At 45.3% G+C, this 23,677-nt stretch overlaps 2 protein-coding genes across 8 annotated transcripts in view; one reads left to right on the top strand and one right to left on the bottom strand.

The window, feature by feature from the left end:
- The window catches only part of LOC133366450 (protein TsetseEP-like), a 47,229-nt gene extending 45,821 nt beyond the window's left edge, over positions 1-1,408 (top strand). For all 3 annotated transcript variants that reach the window (XM_061589545.1, XM_061589544.1, XM_061589547.1), the window contains one exon: positions 741-1,408. In XM_061589545.1, the coding sequence (XP_061445529.1) occupies positions 741-1,341 (601 nt within the window). In that variant the 3' untranslated portion in view covers positions 1,342-1,408. The remainder of the gene's footprint in view (positions 1-740) is intronic.
- Positions 1,409-1,743: 335 nt separating this feature from the next.
- Positions 1,744-9,135, bottom strand: TMEM238 (transmembrane protein 238). 5 transcript variants are annotated; one of them, XM_061589548.1, is made up of 3 exons: positions 8,981-9,135; positions 7,861-8,354; positions 1,744-1,978 (listed from the first exon to the last, which is right to left on the bottom strand). In XM_061589548.1, exon 2 carries the CDS (start codon positions 8,220-8,222, stop codon positions 7,863-7,865), a length of 360 nt encoding a protein of 119 aa, XP_061445532.1. In that variant the 5' UTR covers positions 8,223-8,354; positions 8,981-9,135; the 3' UTR covers positions 1,744-1,978; positions 7,861-7,862. The 5 variants fall into 5 exon arrangements, with proteins under 5 accessions (XP_061445532.1, XP_061445533.1, XP_061445534.1 ...); XM_061589549.1 differs by having other exon boundaries at positions 7,861-8,269; XM_061589550.1 differs by having other exon boundaries at positions 7,861-8,266.
- Between the last annotated feature and the right edge of the window lie 14,542 nt (positions 9,136-23,677).

The raw sequence follows: 23,677 nt of genomic DNA, 5'->3' as shown, positions 1-23,677 counted from the left end.
GACCAAGTGTAGTAATTTGGTTAGCTTTGTCTAATTTGCCAGAACCAGGAGCCATACCGTCACTTGTCTCCTATGCTAGCCAAAGTTCTTATAGAACAGCTCACTACTGGAAAGAGAGAGAACTTGGGTGTAAACTGGAAGTGGAATTGCACTCACTGTATTTCACCATCCACCTGCCCAGATCTGGCTCAGTGGGGAAATTTTTCTGATTTGGACCAGCACCCCGATTTGCACAGCCCTCATTGGCTGGTCCATACCTCAGCCATGAAGCAACATTTTCCATCCACCCCTTTGCTGAGCAGAGCTGTGCACAGTGCTGATTGCCTGGCCCTGTGTCAGTCACAAAGCCACTTCTCCCACCTTCATTGGAGCAGTTTTCAAAGTGTAAAAACACAGTGACAAGAATGTATAAATAAATTAATAAAGCACTGTTCAAATGCTTGACAAAAATGGAGGCCGTTGGAGCGGTGGAAGCAGCCAGCCTGAATCATGGGACATGGGGAGCAATCTGCTTGTGATGAGAAACCTCGTATATGTACCAGTAGAGGAGTGAATATTGGGGGGGGGGGGAGAGAGCAGAGCTTATCTCATAGAAAGCCCCACATACATGCATCCACTCCTGCTTCCATGTATGACTGCATGCAACCATAGATTCTTGCTCCAGAGGACAGACCTGAATTCCATAGCGAATCCCCATTTCCCTGCCAACTTGTGTTTTGATGTGCTTCTCTCCCATACAGGAAGTTTAAGGAGTTCCAAAAGAAGGAAAAAGAGTTTGACAGACCACGAAGCGAGGGCGAAATAGCTGGTTATCTGGTCAGACTCCTGGATGAAGGAAGCGAACCTGATGAAGACAGAGGGCATGAGTCATTAGATGTGAGGGATCCCTGGATGCAGGGAAATTTTTCACAACAGCCAGACTGGATCCTGGAATCGCGGGAACAACAGGGAGGAATGGACCAGCGACAATGGAGTCCAGAAATGAGCCCAGAACCAATGAAGCAAGTGGAAACAATGATGCCAGTAGCAATGCCAGAACCAGCACCGGCACCAGTGCCAGAACCGCCACCGGCACTACCACCAGTGCCAGCACCAGCGCCAGCACCATCACCAGAACCACCACCAGCACCAGCACCAGTGCCGCCACCGCCACCAGAGCCACCGCCGCCACCGCCACCAGAGCCACCGCCGCCACCGCCACCAGAGCCACCGCCGGCACCGCCACCAGAGCCACCGCCGGCACCGCCACCAGAGCCACCGCCGGCACCGCCACCAGGGCCACCGCCGGCACCGCCACCAGGGCCACCGCCGGCACCACCACCAGGGCCACCACCAGCATAACAAACCAATATTGCCCATATATTTATTATCTATTAATAAAAGAGTTTAGTTTTTTCCTCCCCCTTTATTCATGTGGTCAGGGTATCTGGATTCAACGCCCCTGGAATCAGTTGTCTCCTTTTAGGGAACCCAGGAGTCCTGGTTCCCAGCCACCTTTGACTGTCACCCACCCATCCCAGCTATACTTCTTGATCCCATTTTATGGCTCTTGGGACTTCAAAAGCTTTATGACAAGAAGACATTCAATGGATGCAGCTTTCCCAGTCATGGGACCTCCATTGTGTGGAAAGCTACACCCACTGAATTTCTGTCTGTTATGCTACAGTTAAAGACACAGGGGCCCTGGCTGGGAAAGAGTGGCAACCCAGCTTGCATCAAAAAATAAAGGAATGGAGACCTTGGTACTGAAAAAAAATGCATGTTTGAAATGTATTTAAAGCAAAATCCACACAGAAGATACTGGATGCAGATGGGCATAGCCAATTAAGAGAGTCTACCATCCCTTTCCTGGCATTCAGTGAGTGAGAGGAAAGGTCCAGTCCCAGAAAAACATCGTCCAACTTGGCGAGTCCATTCATCCATCCTGCAGGTGGGCCAGAGGTCCCTCCAGTTAATTGCAAGCTCCTTATGAACACATCTGCAAAAAAAGAAGGATGGAGGGTTGGAACAAGGATGAAAACGTATTTATTTATTTATTTAATTTATTATTTGATTTATATCCCGCCCTTCCTCCCAGTAGGAGCCCAGGGTGGCAACAACTCCCAAGTCCTCTGGTTTAAAGTCAAATAAGGAAGAGAAGGCACTTGGAGGGTGAAAACAAAGCTAAGGAGATAACATGCCAGGGCACTCTCCTCTTGGCAGGGAACAGCCTAGTGCGTGTACAGGTTTTGTATTTCTTAGATTTGAATCCCAAATGGTGCTCAAGGCAGCTAACAACAAAAATACAATAAGATGTAACAAAACACAAAATTAAAAAGCCACATGATAGGTAAAAACATGAATTAAAAACAACTGGCTAAAACCAATCTTGACATATTTGCAGGTCAACTTATAAGTTGTTGTCCAACAGCAGAAGTCATCAGAGTTCCAGAGCCCAGAAGCAGCCACCAAGAAGACCCTTCTCTCACGTTTCTGCCAAATTTATTTATTTATTGTAATGTGCTTCAGATGTTGGTGGAACAGGAAGGCCTCTCCTGAGGATTTTAAAACCTGAGCAGGCTCATAATTTAGTACAATACCTTAGCAATACCAAATAAGGAGCAAGTGACAAGACAGAAGCTAGTCTCTGCATGGCTTTTTTTAAATAATATGCCATTAAGCCACCAAGGCTAAGGGTTTCTCATTGTGGGCTGAGGCCCCACTAGAGTTACTAAAAGAGAGGAGTGAATGTTGCAAGTCTTCCACAGAAAGGGAGGTCCACAGCTTAGTCAGAGAGAATATGCTTTCCATGCCAAGTTCAGTCTCTAGCATCTTTAGGTTAAGGTTTGGAAAGACTCCTGTCTGAATCCCTAAAGAGGATGTGTGGCATGCAGGTGGGCATTATGATGGCATAGATTAATATCTCCCATGCTCAGTGAGGTCTTTGTAACATTTGGAGACCCATTTCTTAACTTTTTACCATATATTTATATAACGTTAGTGCTGCTGACCCAGTAATGCAGGTGTGGGGAACCTTTGGTTCTCCAGATGTTGCTGAACTACATCTCCTATCAGCCACAGCAATTATGGCCCATGGTCTGGGATTATGGGAGTTGTAGTTCAGCAACATCTGGAAGGCCAAAGGCTCCCCGCACTTGCAGTAGTGGATCCCAGCCGAACAGTATACACTGATCAGCAGCAGCTCTCCAGGGTTTCAGACATGACATTCCCGGCCTACCTGAAGATATGTTGGGAACCCGGAACCTCCTGTGTGCAAAGCAGATGCTTTACCACTGAGCTATGGTCTCTTTCCTTTCAAACAGAGCAGGGTCCTCTGTAAAGTAGGCTACGTTGCCACCATAATAGCAGAAGGGGGTATAGGAGCCATGTAGGCATACAAAAAGCTCCATATGGCTTGTAGGAGTGGGGGTTGGGCAGGGAGGAGGCTGAGTATGTAGTTGTGAACTCCTTGAAGGAAAAGTGGGACAGCCATAAAATAAATAATGAAAATGGGTTTTTAGAAAGAGCATGTTGGGGAGATGCAGTTACAGAAAGTTCAAGACACATTGCTCTTGGTCAGGGCTATGAAGAACCTGTGTCCCATCCAGCTGAATGTTACCCCACTCAGTAGGCTTTATGTGCCCCCACTACTGCTTAAGCAGGCAGAAAAATGGCTGAGCTGTCACACGTGCAGCACATAGTGTGCTGTGTTCAGCACCGAAGGTTGGAAGCCACACAGGATCTGCCCACAACATAATGGTAGCTGTGGGATGGATGTGATGATGGGGTGGGGGTGAGTGTTGTCTCTTGCTTCATCCAGATTTTTTTAAAAACACACCTGCTGTCTCTCATTTCAGGCCAGCGGTGTTAAAAGTTTAATGAAGATGCTGAAAGAGGAACAAAAGTGAGAAGGAAAGTAACAAGACAGAAGAGAGCAGAGTTGTAGTCCTCAAAGGATGTGGAAGAGCATAAATCACACTCTGCTGGATTAGACCATGGTTCCATTTCGACCTCTGCAGAAGGGGTGGGGAATGGCCTCCCTGGCCATTTTGGCCAAGCCATGCCCACCTGCCATATACCTGACATCATATGTGATGTCAGGTATGGGGCAGGTGAAGTTGCAGCTGGATTAAAAAGAGCTTTTCAGGCACAGCTGATCAGTGATGTCTGCAAAGCTCTTTGCAAGGTGCTTTGAAAGCCCAACTATCAGCAGATTGTCAGGGCTTCAAATTCTTAAGATTTTAGACTAACCTGGGGCACACTGTTTCCTAGACTGCCTGGCTGGATGCCTTGGGGAAAATTGCAGCAAGGCATGAAGGCATTAGCCTTCTCTCATTGTGTCTCCCAGCATTTGGTATATTGCCTTTGAACAGGGAGGTTCCATTGAAAAGTTACTTTTTTTGAACTACAACTCCCATCAGCCCAATCCAGTGGCCATGCTGGCTGGGGCTGATGGGAGCTGTAGTTCAAAAAAAGTAACTTTTCCAAGCTCTGCACGGCTAATAGATCTACCCTCCCTTAATTTAGTCTAATCCTTCTTAAAAGCTATCTAGCAGTTGTGTCTTGGGACAGAGAAATTCCATAAGCCAATTAATGCATGTAAGACATGGGAAGATTCTTTCTCTCTTACAGGCTGCATTCCTTTGTCACCTTCCAGGCATGCAAGAACTGAGCAGGCAAAACTATTTTTCTTGGCAGGGAGATAAAGCAATTGGGAGAGGGAGGGGACGCACAAGGCTTACTTGGTTTCTATGTATGGGGCTGCTGTTAAAGGCAAAGGAGCAGAGCAAGTAAAAATAAAGTTGGCAACCTGACTTGCAGCAGAAGTGTTTATCAGGAGACACAAGATTCCTCTTAGCCTGTTGCCATTGCAAAGTCTGACTGGGTCAGGAGATAGCGACTCCATTTAGCACATGTAGGTGGGCCAGTGAAATGTGCCTCTACCAGCCTTAAGACCCAGCTCTGAAGAGACGTCCCACTCACAAAGACACACACAATGTACATTTGTGAATTGTTCCGTGCTTGTGAAGCACAGCAGCTAAAAGATTGAGCTATGAATCAGGAAGTCCCACTTTCAGTCTTACTTCTGCCACAAACACATTCTGTTTCACCCTTGTCCCCACCCCATCTACAATATGGGGATCTGAATACCTGCCTCGCAAGATCGTTGTACCTATCTTATAACAAGATCAGGGCTGTGTGCATATGTCAGCCCACACACACAACCAAATGCATGGTGAGGCAGAAGCAGGATGCCTGCTGGCCATGTGTCCCCCCCAAATGCCAGTACACCTACTGGCCATGCCCCCTTGGTGGCTGTACATGCATAGGGATCTTTGCCATAATCAGAAGCCCTGGTTGGCCTGGGATTCCTAATCACACAGAGCAACCTGGATGTCACTGAAGGGGTGTAGCCAGCAGGCATGTCAGCAACAGAGGTAAAGCCAGCTAGTGATCATGGTTCCATGCCTCAGTCCGTTGTGTTAAGTGAGCATGTGATGGGGTGTTATATGTACACTCCCTAATATACGTGAACTGAACACTTGCAATGCTGTATAACTGCAATTTTTTATTAATGCACATCTACGTGACTCCCCAGAGAGATGCACTGAACTGACAGTGTCCCCCAGGTGTCTGTCAAAAATACAGCCAAGGAATAAAGACACCTCTTGGGGGCTGATTTGTAGGTCGCTTTGTCACCTGTCTTTTGTTCCTTCCGGACAAAAGCCTTGTGATGTATGATAGGAGTTTAGCTAAGAGGTCATCATTGCTTGGTGTTAGTTGTAACAGGTGTTAATTAGCCTACCAAATACAGAATGTTTCTGTTATCATCAGAACTGCTTTGTGCATGGTCACTCTAAGGATTTTACGAACATGTAAGCTTGTCAGGATCTGTATTGATTGATTGATTATTACATGTATATCCTGCCCTTTCTCTCGGAAGGAGCCCATTTCATTTCATTTCTCTCTAAGCTCACTGCTTACAATTCCAGCCGCCTCATACACACACAACCATGTGTATATACACCTGCCAACTTAGGATAAGAATTCATGGATTTGATGAAGTAGATCTAGCCCATGAGCTAAATAATAAAAATGTTAGCATTTACAATGCCACAAGACTTTTGCTTTATTTTGCTGCCACAGAGTAGCAAGCTAACCCTTTGGAAATTGTCACAGCTTGGGTTGCTCCTTTATCAATTATTAAGCAGTGCTCCTAGCATATGCATGGCAGGCAGATACACAGCAAGTGCAGCTTCTTCTGGCAGAGACACAGTGATGGCTAAAACTGCTGGCTGAATTTCTGCTTGTTGTATAGCTGCTCAACATGAAGGAACCCTGCCTGGAAAAAAATGTAGCAACCCTAATTAATACTGTCAAACATCTGTACCCAGGTCAAGGAGTTTAGAGCTCAATTGTATTATTAAAAACAGGATGAAAATACGGCTGCCCATTGGTCCATCTACATACCAGGCAGGGATCTATACCAGCTCTGTTAACTGAGGTGCTTTAACAACTGGAGATGCAATGGATTGAATCTCAGACCTTCTGTGTGCAAAGCACTCAGATAAGACAGGACAGGAAAGTGTGAAAAGGTCAGGGGTTTCCAACGGCGCAGGGAATGAGATAGTATGAAATTGAGGAGTGGAAGTAACATGGGAAGCTCTAAAAGGCTTTGGATGACAAGGAACATATGAAACTGCCTTATATTATTTATATTTATACCCCGCCTTTCTTTTCATCACAGAAACCCAAGGCATATGGTTCCCAGGCGGTCTCGCATCCAGGCACTGACCAGACCTGACCCTGCTTAGCTTCAGCAGGAAGCTGGCCTTATGTGTTTTCAGACCATAGTCCAGGACCAATTATACTGCTGAGTCCATTCTAACTAAGTCTTGCATACACAGACTGGCAGTGGCTCTCCAGCAGGGGAGCCTGGAGCATAGGGGTGAATGTATGGAGCTCTTTCCCAGCTCTACTGGGAAATGTAGGTGACTGACTGACTACATGCAAAGCATCTGCTCTACCTCTGAGATCCAGCCCATCCACAAGAAGCTGCGGAAGAACAGGGGTCCTACGACCTTAAGCGATCTGCAGCAGAGGAGATTACGGTAGAAGCAGCATGTCATGGAAAACTGCAGCTGCTCACCTTGCCAATCTGATCTCACTCTTTTCCCACAACTATGAATGGTTCCATTGTCAGACAGTCATAAATGCAGATTAGATTGCCATTGTCTTCAATTTTGGGTCCCCAGATGTTGGACTACAACTCCCATCAACCCCCAGACAGCTTAGCCAATGGCCAGGATGATGGAAATTGTAGTCCAGCAACATCTGGGGACCCAAGGTTAGAGAACAGTGGATTAGAAGAAGCACGCATCAAGAAAAGTGGCAAAAACCCACCTCTTTACAGGACAAGGTAGATCCAAAGGACTGCAAGGGAGCAACTGGTCCAAGTTAAAGCATGCATATCCTAGTGTGTTAAAAGGAACGGGAGAATGGGACAAGCATTACCCCAGCCAAAGCCTGCAGATGGCCAGGAAAAGAGCTGAACACATAACTCTAGTGCCTTTTATCAGCAGGTTCATGTACAGAAATCAGCAGGGGAAGATTTTCACACTATGGAGCAAAACATAATCTAATGTCAAGCAAGTCATTAAAGGCGGCTGGGTAAAAAATTTTAAACTCTAGTGGCTGGAGGGCTCGACTCAAGGAAATCATAGGAAAAAGGGAAGCTGTCAGACCACTGGTACGCCTAGCTCAGTACTATCCACACTGGCTGGCAGCAGCTCTTCAGCGTTTCGGGCAGGGGGCATTCCCAACCCCACCTGGAGATGTCGGGGATTTCACAGGGTAGGAGGGAAGGGAAATCTCGATTACCTCTAGGCTGCTTCCCGGCTGTTCGTTACTGTCCTCATGGCCAGCCCGCTACCTTGGCGTCGAGACCAGGTCCGCGAGATCTTCCTGGCCAGCCGGGCCAGCGTGCCTCCCTTGGCGCCATAATCCCTCGCCAGCTCTTCGGGGGCGATCTCGATGTTGCCTGTGTACCACATGATCCAACCTAGCAGGCTCAGGAACACCAGCACCGCTCCGGAGTATATCAGAAGGTCCCCAAAATCTCGGCCCCGGAGCCGCAGCCTGGCAAAAATGCCCGTCAGCAGCGCCCCAGTCCCAGCAGCGTCCATGAACACCGCAAAGGCCAAGGCCAGCCGGCAGCGGCCCAGTCCCGAGGAGCCCATCATGGGATCAGAGGGGCCCGTCGAGCGGATCACTCGGCTTCCTGGTCCTTCTTTGAACAGAGGGAGAGGGAAGAGGAGGGAGAAACGCCGAGAGCTTCAGGATAGGTGCACACTGCACAAAAGGTTTTGGATGGCCTAAAAAAACAGGTCAGAGGCGACTACCAAGAAGGGGCAATTCGAGGAGACTAGTATGATGACCTTAAAGGCAAAACCCAGTCCAAGGGCATTAAGAGAAAAGAAGGAAAGCAGGAAAAGGACAGCAGGAAAGGTAAATGGCCTACCCAGGTCCAGAGAGGAAAGAAGGAGTGGCCCAGGTGAGAGACCCACGAAAGCGGTCCAACCAGTTTCAGAAGGGGAGGGACCGACACTCAGGTATCAGATGAATTAACTCTGCTCTACCCTCAGGATCTGGGACTCCAGGCTCCCTAAGACCCAATTTGCCCCTAAGTTAGCCTATACTACACTACCTCGGGGAACCCAGGAGTCTGAGCCCTCCCCCCTAATTTGGGAGTCCAGGATGCTCGGTTTCCCTTCTCTCTTTTCTCTCCCTATTTGGAATAATGCTCCCTACTCCCAGGTAATCCAGGGTCCTTGTATCTCCTTTTCTAGTTTACTGGAAGGCCCGCAATTCCCTTTGCGGAGAACCCAGGAGCCCTGCCTCGTCCTTTCATTTCCCCCTCTCCTTTCGCAATAAACAGAGTGAATCATAAAGAGAACCTCATCCTTTAAGAGGTTTTCCTCATGCATACTCACACACATACCTCAAGCGTGGTGTGCTCCGTTCAGTTATTTTGGCATAATAAAAACTTCCTCCTCACTTTTGTGTGGTCAGCCAACCAAAGCCCAGGAAAAAGTTGGAGGGGGTGTGACGGAGATATTCCTGTTAACAGTCCTTGATGTTCAACTAGAATGCACTTAGATTTTTTGAGCCTGCTTTTATAAATAACTCCATCAAGGCTGCAATCCTAAGCACACTTACCAAGGGCCAAAACCCACTGAACTTAATGGGACTTACTTCTGAGTAAACATGCTTAGGATCACTGATCCTGTGTTTTATGCAATGCCAGTGCCTGCTAACAACCTGGAGAAGTCTTCATTTCCCTTATAATGTTACTGATGCTAGGAGTAATTCCTACCCCCACCCTTGAAATTATATACCATTGCCAAGATGTTAACACAAATTCATTATTAGCAGCCTGATCCTAAGCATGTTTACTCAGAGGTGAGCCCAAGTGCAATAGGAGTTACTGTACTAGTAAGTAACAGCACCAACAATTATTGCCCTAGGACCACTGCAGACCTTGTTTTGTGGGTGTATTCTGCAGCATGTAACTGGTGCAAAAATAGTGCATTAGCGGCAGATTTATACTGGACTGTCAGCACATCATCCCACTTTATTAGTTGTTCTGCAAGGCTTCCCCAATGTTATTGCATTATTGCTTTTGGGAGGGGTACTCTTGCACTATATAGTGCAACCATAGTGGGGGGAAATAAACCTGGAACATTTGTGTTATGAAAAGTAACAGGATTTCTGCAGGAAGTTATGGGACATACACTGAGGTGTTATGTACATCCTGTCACTTTTGCAAGTACAAATAGTACTGAAAGTAGGACTGTGTATAACTGCCCCAATAACATGAGCACAAATAATCATGAATGCACAATGAAAAGGTTGTCTGAAGGGGATAGAATACTCCATAACCATCCTATTGCATTGAAATCAGGGAGATGAAAGTGAGCATGAAAATAGGAGACAAGGGAACCTCCATTTCTGACAAAGCTGAAGTTGATGACATGTCACCAGTTCCAAATTTGCATGAAACTTTGAAACATAGTTGAATCAGAAAATGTTTAAAAAGAACTTAAGTTTATCTGACCTGAACCCCAAAATAATATTTGATCTACCCCATATCATTTATCTGAATGACCAAGGGTGCTGTCTCTTTTGAGATCCACAATAATTTTCTCCAGGCAAAACTATTGTCTTTGCACAGTGTTCATAAGTGTGTGATGATGACCCCAGATGACAAAAACAAATAAGGAACTCAGGGAGTACACATCACAATAAGCTTTGTGCTACCCCAAATGATAACATTTGCATCTCCAGGAGACTGTCCTCTATTAAAAGGCATCAAGCGATGTTTTGAACTGCTGTGCAAATAAGGAACCAGTAACCATTAGTAACCAGCTTCACCGTTGTCTATTTCTGCCGTATGGCTAACCCAAGAGATGTAGGCCTATGGAGCCAGAAGCTACACAGCGCCCTTTAAATGTTTTTCATATATTGCCTGTAAATAGTGGCCAAATATACCCTCTGACCATGAGGGGGTGAAACCTACCTCCTCTGCAATTATGCAGAAATTCAAAGAAGGGGAAAAGCTACAAAAAGCTTGATTCATGTTACCCATTTAGCAGGAAAGTTGCTTTCTGGGCTCATACCATTCTGGTAGTGTTTGAACAACAAAATCATGAGAGACCCTTAGATCGTGTGCAACTCATCCACATTGACACTGCAGGTCCTCAGAGAGATGCAGCACTGATGTGGGAACTCTTCTCATGATCTGTCTCATGGGATTCTTTCATTCCTACATTACCAGAGCTCCATAGGGAAGCAGCCACAATACTATTCTGTTAATATGTGAATCAGACCCTTTGTAACATCAGATGACACAGTTAAGTGCCCCCTACCATCTACATATGGCTGAGATTTCTCCTTTTCCATGGAACGCAATGGATTTTCACTGTTTCAAGATGCTGCAGTGTCTTTTTTGAAAATATAAAAAGGGGATTTTAAAGACATAAACTTTGATCTTGACACCTATTTGGAAAAGCTTTGTGGTGGGGTCTCTGAAGGAAGTAAAATTAGTTGCATTTTTAACTAATTTTATTCTCTACTTCTCCCTCCAATTAAAATTAGTCCCTTTTCTATTGTGCCTGTTGAAAGTATGGTGTGTAACCTAAAAGTTTGCAAACTCTTCTCCCAGGGAAACATTTTTAAAAAATCAAAGGCCCGTTCTTTCAAAGAAAAGTGTACTGGAGTGTCTTATGCAATGGCATGGGTAATTTTGGGGTGAGATTCAAGTCCCACTTCTGCCAGAGACTTATAATCTTGGCCTCAGTATCCCCATCTTTAAAATGGAAATGCTAATATCAGATGGTTTATAGCAACACTATTTATCCCAAACAAGAGAGAACGAAAACAAAATGTTGCAATGCATCTTCACTTTTTAGCAAGAGTGGTCCTGTTCAGGGTTCCAGGAAGCTAATTATGTTCTCCACTAGAATACTCAGACCACTCCCTCCCGCACCCCACAATTCCATTCTTCTTTTAAAGTGACATTCAACATGCTATGTCTACTAAGCGTGATTGGTCCTTCTACTGGACTTTTGTTTGTTTTGGTGGAGGTGGTTTCTAGTTTTAATTGTTTTAATTGTATTACTGCAAAACTTGGGATTTCCCTAGCAATGCTGATACCTCCCTCTCCTTTCTGAAGATTTACGGTTTATAATTTGTTGTGTAACAAGTTCATAGTCTAATAATAGAGGGCAAGACATCCATAACCTAGTTTGTAAACAAGAAGCCTATTAGATTTTTACCTTGAATACAGTAAGTCCTAATGGACTCAATGATAAATTTGATTTGTCATTTTACAATTAGTGGCATCTGTTTCCAGTTCCGATTGCATACACTAAGCATTTGCAGCGAATATAAATTAAGATCAGTTAGGGGCTGTTTTTATTCATTCCTGGGACAGATAACAAAGGAGGTAAAGAGCTGTTCCGATAGCCAGGTTTGGCTAAAAATCAAACTGGTGCTTGTATAGAGTCACATATAGTAACATATGTACTGCCTTGAAATCAATTCCGACTTATGGTGACCCTATGAATAGGATTTTCCTGAGGATGAGTGGCAGTGACTGGCCCAAGGTCACCCAGTGAGCTTCATGGCTATGTGGGGATTCGAACCCTGGTCTTCCAGATCGTAGTCCAACACCTTAACCACTATACCACACTGTCTCTCATAGTAACATATAGTAAAGTATAATATATGTTTTCAGAGGTCTCCTTCACACAGGAAGAATTCTGTTATCTCCATACAAGTGGGAGGATTATAACTTGGCAGAATCCCTCATTGGAGTGCAACATGAAAAGAACTTTTCCTAAGGAATTAGGGCTTTCTCATATAAACTTGATAAAGACTTTTTGGTCGAAATGAACTATTGCCAGTATTGTTGTAATTTGTTGTTTATTGCTTGTATGGTACACTGCAACCATGAGAACTTACTATTTTTAATAAGTTCTAGGCTTGTTGTTGTATTATTGTGTATGGGGACCCTCATTGTATAATTTTGTATCCTTGAATGAAACAAACTACAGTCCCCAGTTTGGATGTAACACTAAAGTAGAGATTGTGGTTTATTACTCTTATTTGTTCTGTTGGGGGAGGTTATCATACTTTGGACACATAATGAGAGACATTCACTAGAAAAGACAATAATGCTGGGAAAAACAGAAGGGAGTAGAAAAAGAGGAAGACCAAACAAGAGATGGATTGATTCCATAAAGGAAGCCACAGACCTGAACTTACAAGATCTGAACAGGGTGGTTCATGAAAGATGCTCTTGGAGGTCACTGATTCATAGGGTCGCCATAAGTCACAATTGACTTGAAGGCACATAACACACAAACCAAGATAGTGAAACGTTAGTGAGTTTGATGGGGCTTATCCCCGACTAAGTCTGTGTTGGAATGCTGATTAAGGTGACAATCCTATTAACATTTTTAATTGGGGACAAGCCCCACTGAATATGGTGGGACTTATTCTTAGTAAAAGCTACAAATTCATGAATGTTATCTTGGGAGTATGTCCTGTTGAACTCAAAGTGATGCTCCAAAGAAACCATAGATGGGATGAAGCTGGTAGGCCCCTTCCAGTCTTTAGAATAATTTTCATTACAAAATTATAGAGATATTTTATTTATTAATTTTGTTAGCTGCTTTTCTACACAAATATGTGACTCAAAGCAACTTACAATTAATAAAAGATTAAAAATTATATATATAATGTCACCCCTGCTAACTCCACCTCCTCTTTCTTGGTGGTACCAATAATGATAATGTTGTTTCTATTTAATTTAATTTTTGTATATTGTATTGTTTGTATTGTATATTATTGTATTTTTATACCTGTGTTTATTTTTCTTGTAAGCCGCCTTGAGGGCCTTTGGCCGAAAGGCGGGGTATAAATAAAATTTAATAATAATAATAATATAAAAGTTTTTTTAAAAGTATGAAAGGTGGTGGAGCAACCCTTCTTAGGAAGGCTACACAACAGAAGTCCTCCAAAGTTATGAAGGCTGTGGGTTGGAGAGCTGTGTTGTTTCCTTTTTCCAGTGGAAAAAGTAAAATGTTGAAAAACTCTTATAGAATGTGAAAACGTTTTTCAGCTAGAGTTTTAAAATAATTGTGCTAGTTGCATGCAATAGGGTGAACATTAAAGGTCTTACAGTAGGGCCCCGCTCATACAGCGGGTTACGTTCCGGACCCCCGCTGTAAAGCAAAAACCGCTGTAAAGTGGATCCCATTGACTTACATTGACCAAAATGGTGCCTGGCGGCAAAAAACCGCCGTAAAAGCGGAACAAGTGCTGTAAAGCAGGGCTTTTTTACAATTCACAAGTGCTGTATTAGCGGAACGCTGTAAAGCGAAGCACTGTAAAGCGGGGCCCTACTGTATTTAATAACTAAGAGAGGCTCACAAAGAAAGACTGCAAATCTTATGTCTCTGCTGCTGCCTGGGAACTCTAAGAAACAGTGGACAAACCATTGGAGCTCACACGCAGCATTGTCTAGAGATCTCTGGTCTATACCGAGTTCTGATATGGGACCAATTTGCAGGGCTTTTTATACTATTAAATCCTAATTAGTCATACCTGGTATTTTGACTATATATCATAGCCTTGACAATTGTTTATACATTTGCAAGGTTAAGATGACACTCTAGCACTTAACTTTATGATGAGCAGCCACAACAGATAATGGACTGGCTGTCCAGCTTCGTACTAATACCAGGTGGACACTGTGGGATCATGTTAGTTTTAGCTTGTGTGAGACATAAATGACCAACATTCCCAGGATCTGCTCAGCAGTGTCATCTCTATACATAACTACTATTTTACAGAATACTAAGACAGAGGAATAAGAATGAACCTATTACAGGACTTTGGCCCAAAGGGATCTCTAGGCATGAAACAAACAAGTACATTGCACCAATAATTAAAACTCCTCGATGTACACCTTTCTTCTGCAAGATTCTAATACTGTATAGCATTTACTCACTCAAAATAGTTTTTAATGACATAACTGTACAAGACAATGAACAGTAATAATTACAATCATTGTGTACTGTACTTAAACATGTTACTTGTAAGGCTGAGACAAACATTACTTTTTTCTGAGTTAGATTCATCTTGAAAGAGGAATGTTGCTTACATGGCCGTGTCTGTCCATAATAAGTCATAACCTATGGCTTACCATGAACAAACAGTGTAGTAGTGCACACTGCTGAATCGCTTCTGCTGTACGCCTCACTTCATTGAACAGGGAGCAACAAACCAGAAGCCTTGACTTAGCATGCCATGTTTATGCATTCATATTTTGCAAACCAAGACCAAACCTTGGCTTAACATTGTGGGTTTTTTCTCCCCCCCCAAAAAAATCCGTGAGTGCTGATTCACATGTTACACTAAGCCAAAGCTTGTGGTTGATTGCTCCCTGCTCGACTAAGGGAGGAGTGTCGCAAGAGTAATACAGCAGCATGCACTACCATGCTGGTTGTTCATGGTAAGCCACAGATTATGGCTTAGCATGACATATGAAGGAAGCCGGTGTGCAGCAGTTACCGTGCAGCTACAAGGGGGGATTTTTTTGTGTGTTTTCTGTTTCTTGATAACATAGACTATGGAGTGTGGAGACAGTTTCTAAGCCAAAAAAAATAAAAACACCCTTTTGTTCATGATGGATGGATTCTGTTTTAAACTATTATTTTTTCTTCCTGCTTTCCCAAGGTGTATTTGGTACATTAATGTTGTAGCAGCAAGTTGCAAGTTGCATCCACCCTATCACTGGATATATTTTGTAGTAATTGCTTGAATTAAAGCATTTATGCTTTTAAATGTAAATACAGCTGAACATTTCAGTGTTATGTGCTAAGTTATACACAATGCATAAGTTTAGAATCCAGAAGAAAAGTAGTGAAGCACATATTTCAGTTTTCCCCATTTCCTTTTTTTTTGGGGGGGGGGTTCAGGAATGGGTGCATCTCCAGTTCCATACCGTACCAGAGAGAGAAAAACAAAAATGCAGCTAAGTAGAGGCAAATCAACTGTGAGGCACGTTCTATCTTACAGAGTTACGTTATTGCTAATCATAGAATCATAGAATAGTAGAGTTGGAAGGGGCCTATAAGGCCATCAAGTCCAACTCCCTGCGCAATGCAGGAATCCAAAGCAAAGCATTCCCGACAGACAGCTGTCCAGCTGCCTCTTGAATGCCTCCAGTGTCGGAGAGCCCACTACCTCCCTAGGTAATTGATTCCATTGTCATATGGCTCTAACAGTTAGGAGGTTTTTCCTGATGTCCAGTCGAAATCTGGCTTCCTGCAACTTGAGCCCAATATTCCATGTCCTGCACTCTGGGACCATCGAGAAGAGATCCCGGCCCTCCTCTATGTGACGACCTTTCATGTACTTGAAGAGTGCTATCATATCTCCCCTCAGTCTTCTCTTCTCCAGGCTAAACATGCCCAGTTCTTTCAGTCTCTCCTCATAGGGCTTTGTTTCCAGTAATATTAGCTCAGTGGCAGAGCACATACTTTGCTGGAAGTCCCATATTCAGTCCTTGGCATCTTCAGTTTTTGTTTTTAAAAATACCTTTCAGGTTGCAGGTGCTGGGAAATCCTTCCTAGAGTGACTCCCTGTTGTAGATAGTAACTTAGTTACTTTCAGTTTATTATTTATATCCTGCTTTTCTATCAAAAAGAGTGGCTTACAGTAAACATAAGATAAAAAATAAAATTAAAACAATGCATATAATAATAGCAGCAGTTAAAAATATTACTGACAACAGTTCAAAAACTCCCAGTAACTAATAGCATATACAGTGGGTAAAACTGTAATCCTGGAAGTGGACCCAACAAACCCAATGGGACGTACATATATAATGGGACTTAGACATGTATAAGGTGCTCTGTAAGATTCAGCTGGGGAAGGAGCCTAGTGGATCACCACAATCTCAGTACCACCACAAAGAAGATCCCACCTCTTCTATCAGTCCACATGATCTTACACAGGAACGGGACTGAGAGCAGGGCCTCCAAAGCCAATCTTAAAAGGCCAAGTAGATTACGATGCTGAAGTTGGTTCCTAGTTCCCAGTTCCCAGTTCCTTATTTGTGTGAAATTTCAGTCACTAACAAAGAAGAAAAGTTGACAACTACAGCAACGTCAAGCCAAATTTAAAATGCCCCTGAACCCCAAAATAAATAATGGGGTACCCTGTATGATATATCGCTGTCATCAGGAGTCTCTCCCCATCAAGACCGACAATAAATTTATACAATCAAAATCATCAGGATTCCGATATTATAAATACATAATGATGTCATAAAATCATAAATCATAAGTAACTGGGGGTACACACCCCAAAATCTGCTCTGGGCCAGGACAAATCATACACCCCAGGAAAGGGGAGGGTGTCCCCTACAAGATGCCACTGCGTCCCGCCCGGCCCAGAGCCTCTACTGGGCACCAGGCACTCACAAGGGCATCTATGCAAAATCAAACTGGACAAAAACATGCAGAAAAAAATAAGTAACTGGGGGTACACACCCCAAAATCTGCTCTGGGCCAGGACAAATCATATACTCCAGGAAAGGGGAGGGTGTCCCCTACGAGATGCCACTGCGTCCCGCCCGGCCCAGAGCTTCTGCTGGGCACCAGGCACTCACGAGGGCATCTATGCAAAATCAAACTGGACAAAAACACGCAGAAAAAAATAAGTAACTGGGGGTACACACCCCAAACTCTGCTCTGGGCCAGGACAAATCATATACTCCAGGAAAGGGGAGGGTGTCCCCTACGAGATGCCACTGCGTCCCGCCTGGCCCAGACCCTCTGCTGGGCGCAGGGCGCATGGCAGGGCATCTATCCAAAATCAAACTGGACAAAAACATGCAGGAAAAAATAAGTAACTGGGGGTACACGCCCCAAAATCTGCTCTGGGCCAGGACAAATCGTATACCCCAGGAAAGGGGAGGGTGTCCCCACGAGATGCCACTGAGTCCCATCCGGCCCAGAGCTTCTGCTGGGTGCAGGGCACATGGGAGGGCATCTATCCAAAATCAAACTGGACAAAAACTTACAGGAAAAAATAAGTAACTGGGGGTACACGCCCCTAAATCTGCTCTGGGCCAGGAAAAATCGTATACCCCCAGAAAGGGGAGGGTGTCCCCTACAGGATTCCACTGCGTCCCGCCTGGCCCAGAGCCTCTGCTGGGTGCAGGGCACATGGGAGGGCATCTATGCAAAATCAAACTGGACAAAAACACGCAGAAAAAAATAAGTAACTGGGGGTACACGCCCCAAAATCTGCTCTGCGCCAGGACAAATCGTATACCCCCGGAAAGGGGAGGGTGTCCCCTACAAGATTCCACTGCGTCCTGCCTGGCCCAGAGCCTCTGCTGGGTGCCGGGCACATGGGAGGGCACCTATCCAAAATCAAACTGGACAAAAACTTACAGGAAAAAATAAGTAACTGGGGGTACACGCCCCAAAATCTGCTCTGGGCCAGGAGAAATCGTATACCCCAGGAAAGGGGAGGGTGTCCCCTACGAGATGCCACTGAGTCCCATCCGGCCTAGAGCTTCTGCTGGGCACCAGACACTCATGAGGGCATCTATGCAAAATCGAACTGGACAAAAACATACAGGAAAAAATAAGTAACTGGGGGTACACGCCCCCAAATCTGCTCTGGGCCAGGACAAATCATATACCCCAGGAAAGGGGCGGGTGTCCCCTACGAGATTCCACTGCGTCCCGTCCGGCCCAGAGCCTCTGCTGGGTGCAGGACACATGGGAGGGCATCTATCCAAAATCAAACTGGACAAAAACATACAGGAAAAAATAAGTAACTGGGGGTACACGCCCCCAAATCTGCTCTGGCCCAGGACAAATCTTATACCCCAGGAAAGGGGAGGGTGTCCCCTACGAGATGCCACTGAGTCCCGTCCGGCCCAGAGCTTCTGCTGGGCACCAGACACTCACGAGGGCATCTATGCAAAATCAAACTGGACAAAAACTTACAGGAAAAAATAAGTAACTGGGGGTACACGCCCCAAAATCTGCTCTGCGCCAGGACAAATCGTATACCCCCGGAAAGGGGAGGGTGTCCCCTACAAGATTCCACTGCGTCCCGCCTGGCCCAGAGCCTCTGCTGGGTGCAGGGCACATGGGAGGGCATCTATCCAAAATCAAACTGGACAAAAACAGGAAAAAATAAGTAACTGGGGGTACACGCCCCAAAATCTGCTCTGCGCCAGGACAAATCGTATACCCCCGGAAAGGGGAGGGTGTCCCCTACAAGATTCCACTGCGTCCCACCTGGCCCAGAGCCTCTGCTGGGTGCCGGGCACATGGGAGGGCACCTATCCAAAATCAAACTGGACAAAAACTTACAGGAAAAAATAAGTAACTGGGGGTACACGCCCCAAAATCTGCTCTGGGCCAGGAGAAATCGTATACCCCCGGAAAGGGGAGGGTGTCCCCTACAAGATTCCACTGCGTCCCGCCTGGCCCAGAGCCTCTGCTGGGTGCAGGGCACATGGGAGGGCATCTATCCAAAATCAAACTGGACAAAAACAGGAAAAAATAAGTAACTGGGGGTACATGCCCCAAAATCTGCTCTGGGCCAGGACAAATCTTATACCCCAGGAAAGGGGAGGGTGTCCCCTACGAGATGCCGCTGAGTCCCGTCCGGCCTAGAGCTTCTGCTGGGCACCAGACACTCATGAGGGCATCTATGCAATATCGAACTGGACAAAAACATACAGGAAAAAATAAGTAACTGGGGGTACACGCCCCCAAATCTGCTCTGGGCCAGGACAAATCATATACCCCAGGAAAGGGGCGGGTGTCCCCTACGAGATTCCACTGCGTCCCGTCCGGCCCAGAGCCTCTGCTGGGTGCAGGACACATGGGAGGGCATCTATCCAAAATCAAACTGGACAAAAACATACAGGAAAAAATAAGTAACTGGGGGTACACGCCCCCAAATCTGCTCTGGCCCAGGACAAATCTTATACCCCAGGAAAGGGGAGGGTGTCCCCTACGAGATGCCACTGAGTCCCGTCCGGCCCAGAGCTTCTGCTGGGCACCAGACACTCACGAGGGCATCTATGCAAAATCAAACTGGACAAAAACACGCAGAAAAAAATAAGTAACTGGGGGTACACACCCCCAAATCTGCTCTGGGCCAGGATAAATCATACACTCCAGGAAAGGGGAGGGTGTCCTCTATAACATTCCAGTGCGTCCTGCTTAGCCCAGAGGTTGTGGAGGCCGCAGGGCGTGTATGATAGCATGTACTCACAACTAAAATGGACAAAAACATTCTCTACAAGAATCCATGGCTTCCTGACTTGCCCAGAATTTCTTGTGTGCAGAAGGAGTGGATCTGAGCAACTATACACATCCAAATGTTTAAATTAGGTAGGGGAAAAAAGGATCTGGTGGTGCCCACCCCAAAACTTTATTTGAAGTATTATATATCATTCATTCATTCATTTCATTCATTCATTCATTGGCGATCACTCGTGGCCGAGTAAGACTGTAAGGTCTTTAGTGGTGGGTCCGTAAGTGACTGTAGAGGCCAATTCTGGATCCACACAGCCTCCCACAGTGAGGACATAGGTTTCCAGATGGAAGATGGTCACGATGAGGATTTGCTTGACGTGCCTTCCGCTTAGCTCACTTGTCCCTTTTGCCCTCTACTCGTGCTTCTTCAAAGTCCATAGCACCTTTGATAATGGCCGACCTCCATTTGGGACGTTCATGGGCCAAGGCTTCCCAGTTCTTAATGCATGTTACATCTTTTAAGATTAGCTTTGATAACATTTTTAAACCTCTTTTGCTGTCCACTGATATTCCTTTTTCCATCCTTAAGTTGGGAGCAAAGTACCTGCTTTGGAAGACAGCGATCAGGCATTCGAACCACATGGCTGGTCCAGCGAAGTTGGGGTTGAAGGATCATTGCTTCAACACTGGTGGTATTTGCTTCTTCCAATACGCTAAAATTAGTCCGCCTATCTTCCCAAGTAATTTGCAGAATTTTCTGGAGGCAGCGTTGGTAGAATCTTTCAAGAAGTTGGGAGTGGCGTTTATAGATGGTCCATGTTTCACAGGCGTATGGTAAGGTCAGTAGTACAATGACTTTGTAAATAAGCATTTTGGTCTCCCTGCGAATATCCCAATCCTCATACACTCTACGTTTCATTCGGGAGAATGCGGCACTTGCAGAACTCAGATGATGCTGAATTTCAGCATCGATGTCAGCTTTTACAGAGAGATGGCTGCCAAGATAAGAAAATTGATCGACATTCTCCAGCATTGCACCATTAAACTGGATTGACGGTGCTACAGAGGAATTGGTTCGCACTTGCTGATGAAGCACTTTGGGTTTTTTTATGTTAAGCGAGAGGCCAAGCTTTTCATATGCTTCTGCAAAGACATTTAGGATAGTTTGAAGATCTTCCTCTGAATGTGTGGAGACTACATTATCATCGGCATATTGAAGTTCTATGACAGAGGTTGTAATTACCTTACTTTTTGCTTTCAGCCTACTGAGATTAAAAAGCTTTCCATCTGTTCGATATGTGATTTCCATGACAGTGGGAAGTTTCCCCTCAACAAGGTGTAGAATCATGGCGATAAAAATAGCAAATAAGGTCCGAGCAATGACACATCCCTGTTTGACGCCTGATCCCACTTTGAATGGATCTCTTTGAGAGCCACTGTTATCCAAAATTGTTGCCCTCGTGTCGTCATGGAGGAGTCGCAAAACATTCACAAATTTATCAGGGCATCCAATTTTCAGAAGGATGGTCCAGAGGGCAGTTCGATTTACAGTATCAAAGGCCTTAGTCAGATCAATAAATGCCATATACAGAGGTCGGTTTTGCTCCCTGCATTTTTCTTGAAGCTGTTGTGCAGTGAAGATCATGTCCACTGTCCGCCTGGAAGGGTGGAAACCATTTTGGGATTCAGGGAGAATGTCTTCTGAAATAGGTAGGAGGCAATTTGCAAGGATCCTTGCAAGGATTTTACCTGCGGTAGCAAGAAGAGAGATACCTCGGTAGTTCCCACAATCTGTTCTATCACCCTTCTTGAAAAGAGTGATAATTATGGCATCCCTAAAGTCTTCCGGGATCTCCTCCCTCATCCAGATTTTTTCGATGATCTTATTAAGTTGTTGTGTAAGTTCAGGCCCACCTTTTTTAAAGACTTCAGCAGGAATCCCATCAGGTCCACTAGCTTTGTTATTTTTCATTTGATTAATGGCTTTACTGACTTCATCCAAATTAGGGGATACTGCAAGCTCATCTCTAATTTGTTGTTGCGGGATTTGCGAAAAGACCTCATCAGCCACAATAGAGTTACGATTAAGGAGATCGTGGTAATGCTCTTTCCAATGCAGTGCAATAGACTCTTTGTCCTTTAGAAGTTTGGTACCATCTATTGAACGTAAGGGATTTGTACCATAATTTGTTGGTCCATAGATGGCCTTTGTGGCATTAAAAAAGCCCCGTGCATCATGAGCATCTGCAAAATGTTGGATTTCTTGAGCTTTCTTTATCCACTGGGCGTTCTTCTCTAGTTCTTCTTTGGACCTCTGCCTTTGCACTAGCATAGATTTTTTTCTTAGCAGCACAGTTAATGTCTTTTTGCCATATCTGGAAGGCTTTCCTTTTCTTGTCAATGATATGTTCAATCTCACTATCCTTCTCATCAAACCAGTCCTGATGTTTCTTAGTTTGGTATCCAATAGTTTGTTCACATGCTGCAATAATGGATGTCTTCAGTTTAATCCAGTGTTCCTCGACATTTTCAGGGAGTTCCGTCAGTAGATGTTTCTTGAGAGTTGTTTGAAAGCAAGCTCGCTTAATAGGATCTTGAAGGGCATGGGTGTTCATTTTATGCCTTGGTTTTCTTCCTTGGAGCCTACGTTGAGGAACAATATTAATGGCCATAGTGGATTGAATTAATCGGTGATCTGTCCAGCAGAGGCTCTGGGCCAGGCAGGACGCAGTGGAATCCCATAGGGGACACCCTCCCCTTTCCGGGGGTATATGATTTGTCCTGGCCCAGAGTAGATTTTGCGGCATGTACCCCCAGTTACTTATTTTTTCCTGCATGTTTTTGTCCAGTTCGATTTTGCATAGATGCACTCGTGAGTGACTGGTGCCCAGCAGAAGCTCTGGGCCGGACGGGACTCAGTGGCATCTCGTAGGGGACACCCTCCCCTTTCCGGGGGTATATGATTTGTCCTGGCCCAGAGCAGATTTTGGGGCGTGTACCCCCAGTTACTTATTTTTTCCTGTAAGTTTTTGTCCAGTTTGATTTTGGATAGATGCCCTCCCATGTGCCCTGCACCCAGCAGAGGCTCTGGGCCAGGCAGGACGCAGTGGAATCTCGTAGGGGACACCCTCCCCTTTCCGGGGGTATATGATTTGTCCTGGCCCAGAGCAGATTTTGGGGTGTGTACCCCCAGTTACTTATTTTTCCTGCATGTTTTTGTCCAGTTCGATTTTGCATAGATGCCCTCGTGAGTGTCTGGTGCCCAGCAGAAGCTCTGGGCCGGATGGGACTCAGTGGCATCTCGTAGGGGACACCCTCCCCTTTCCGGGGGTATATGATTTGTCCTGGCCGAGAGCAGATTTTGGGGCGTGTACCCCCAGTTACTTATTTTTTCCTGTAAGTTTTTGTCCAGTTTGATTTTGGATAGATGCCCTCCCATGTGCCCTGCACCCAGCAGAGGCTCTGGGCCAGGCGGGACGCAGTGGCATCTGGTAGGGGACACCCTCCCCTTTCCTGGGGTATATGATTTGTCCTGGCCCAGAGCAGATTTTGGGGCATGTACCCCCAGTTACTTATTTTTTCCTGCATGTTTTTGTCTGCTTTGGTTTTGCATAGATGCCCTCGTGAGTGACTGGTGCCCAGCAGAAGCTCTGGGCCGGACGGGACTCAGTGGCATCTCGTAGGGGACACCCTCCCCTTTCCTGGGGTATATGATTTGTCCTGGCCCAGAGCAGATTTGGGGGCGTGTACCCCGTTACTTATTTTTTCCTGTAAGTTTTTGTCCAGTTTGATTTTGGATAGATGCCCTCCCATGTGCCCTGCACCCAGCA

The sequence above is a fragment of the Rhineura floridana genome, chromosome 11, assembly GCF_030035675.1.
Source record: "Rhineura floridana isolate rRhiFlo1 chromosome 11, rRhiFlo1.hap2, whole genome shotgun sequence".
Taxonomy (NCBI): domain Eukaryota; kingdom Metazoa; phylum Chordata; class Lepidosauria; order Squamata; family Rhineuridae; genus Rhineura; species Rhineura floridana.
This window is presented reverse-complemented; position numbering and strand designations above follow the sequence as displayed.

Bases quoted from the DNA above. Each gene is read 5' to 3' on its own strand.
- TMEM238 (XM_061589548.1), bottom strand. From the start codon at position 8,222: ATGATGGGCTCCTCGGGACTGGGCCGCTGCCGGCTGGCCTTGGCCTTT.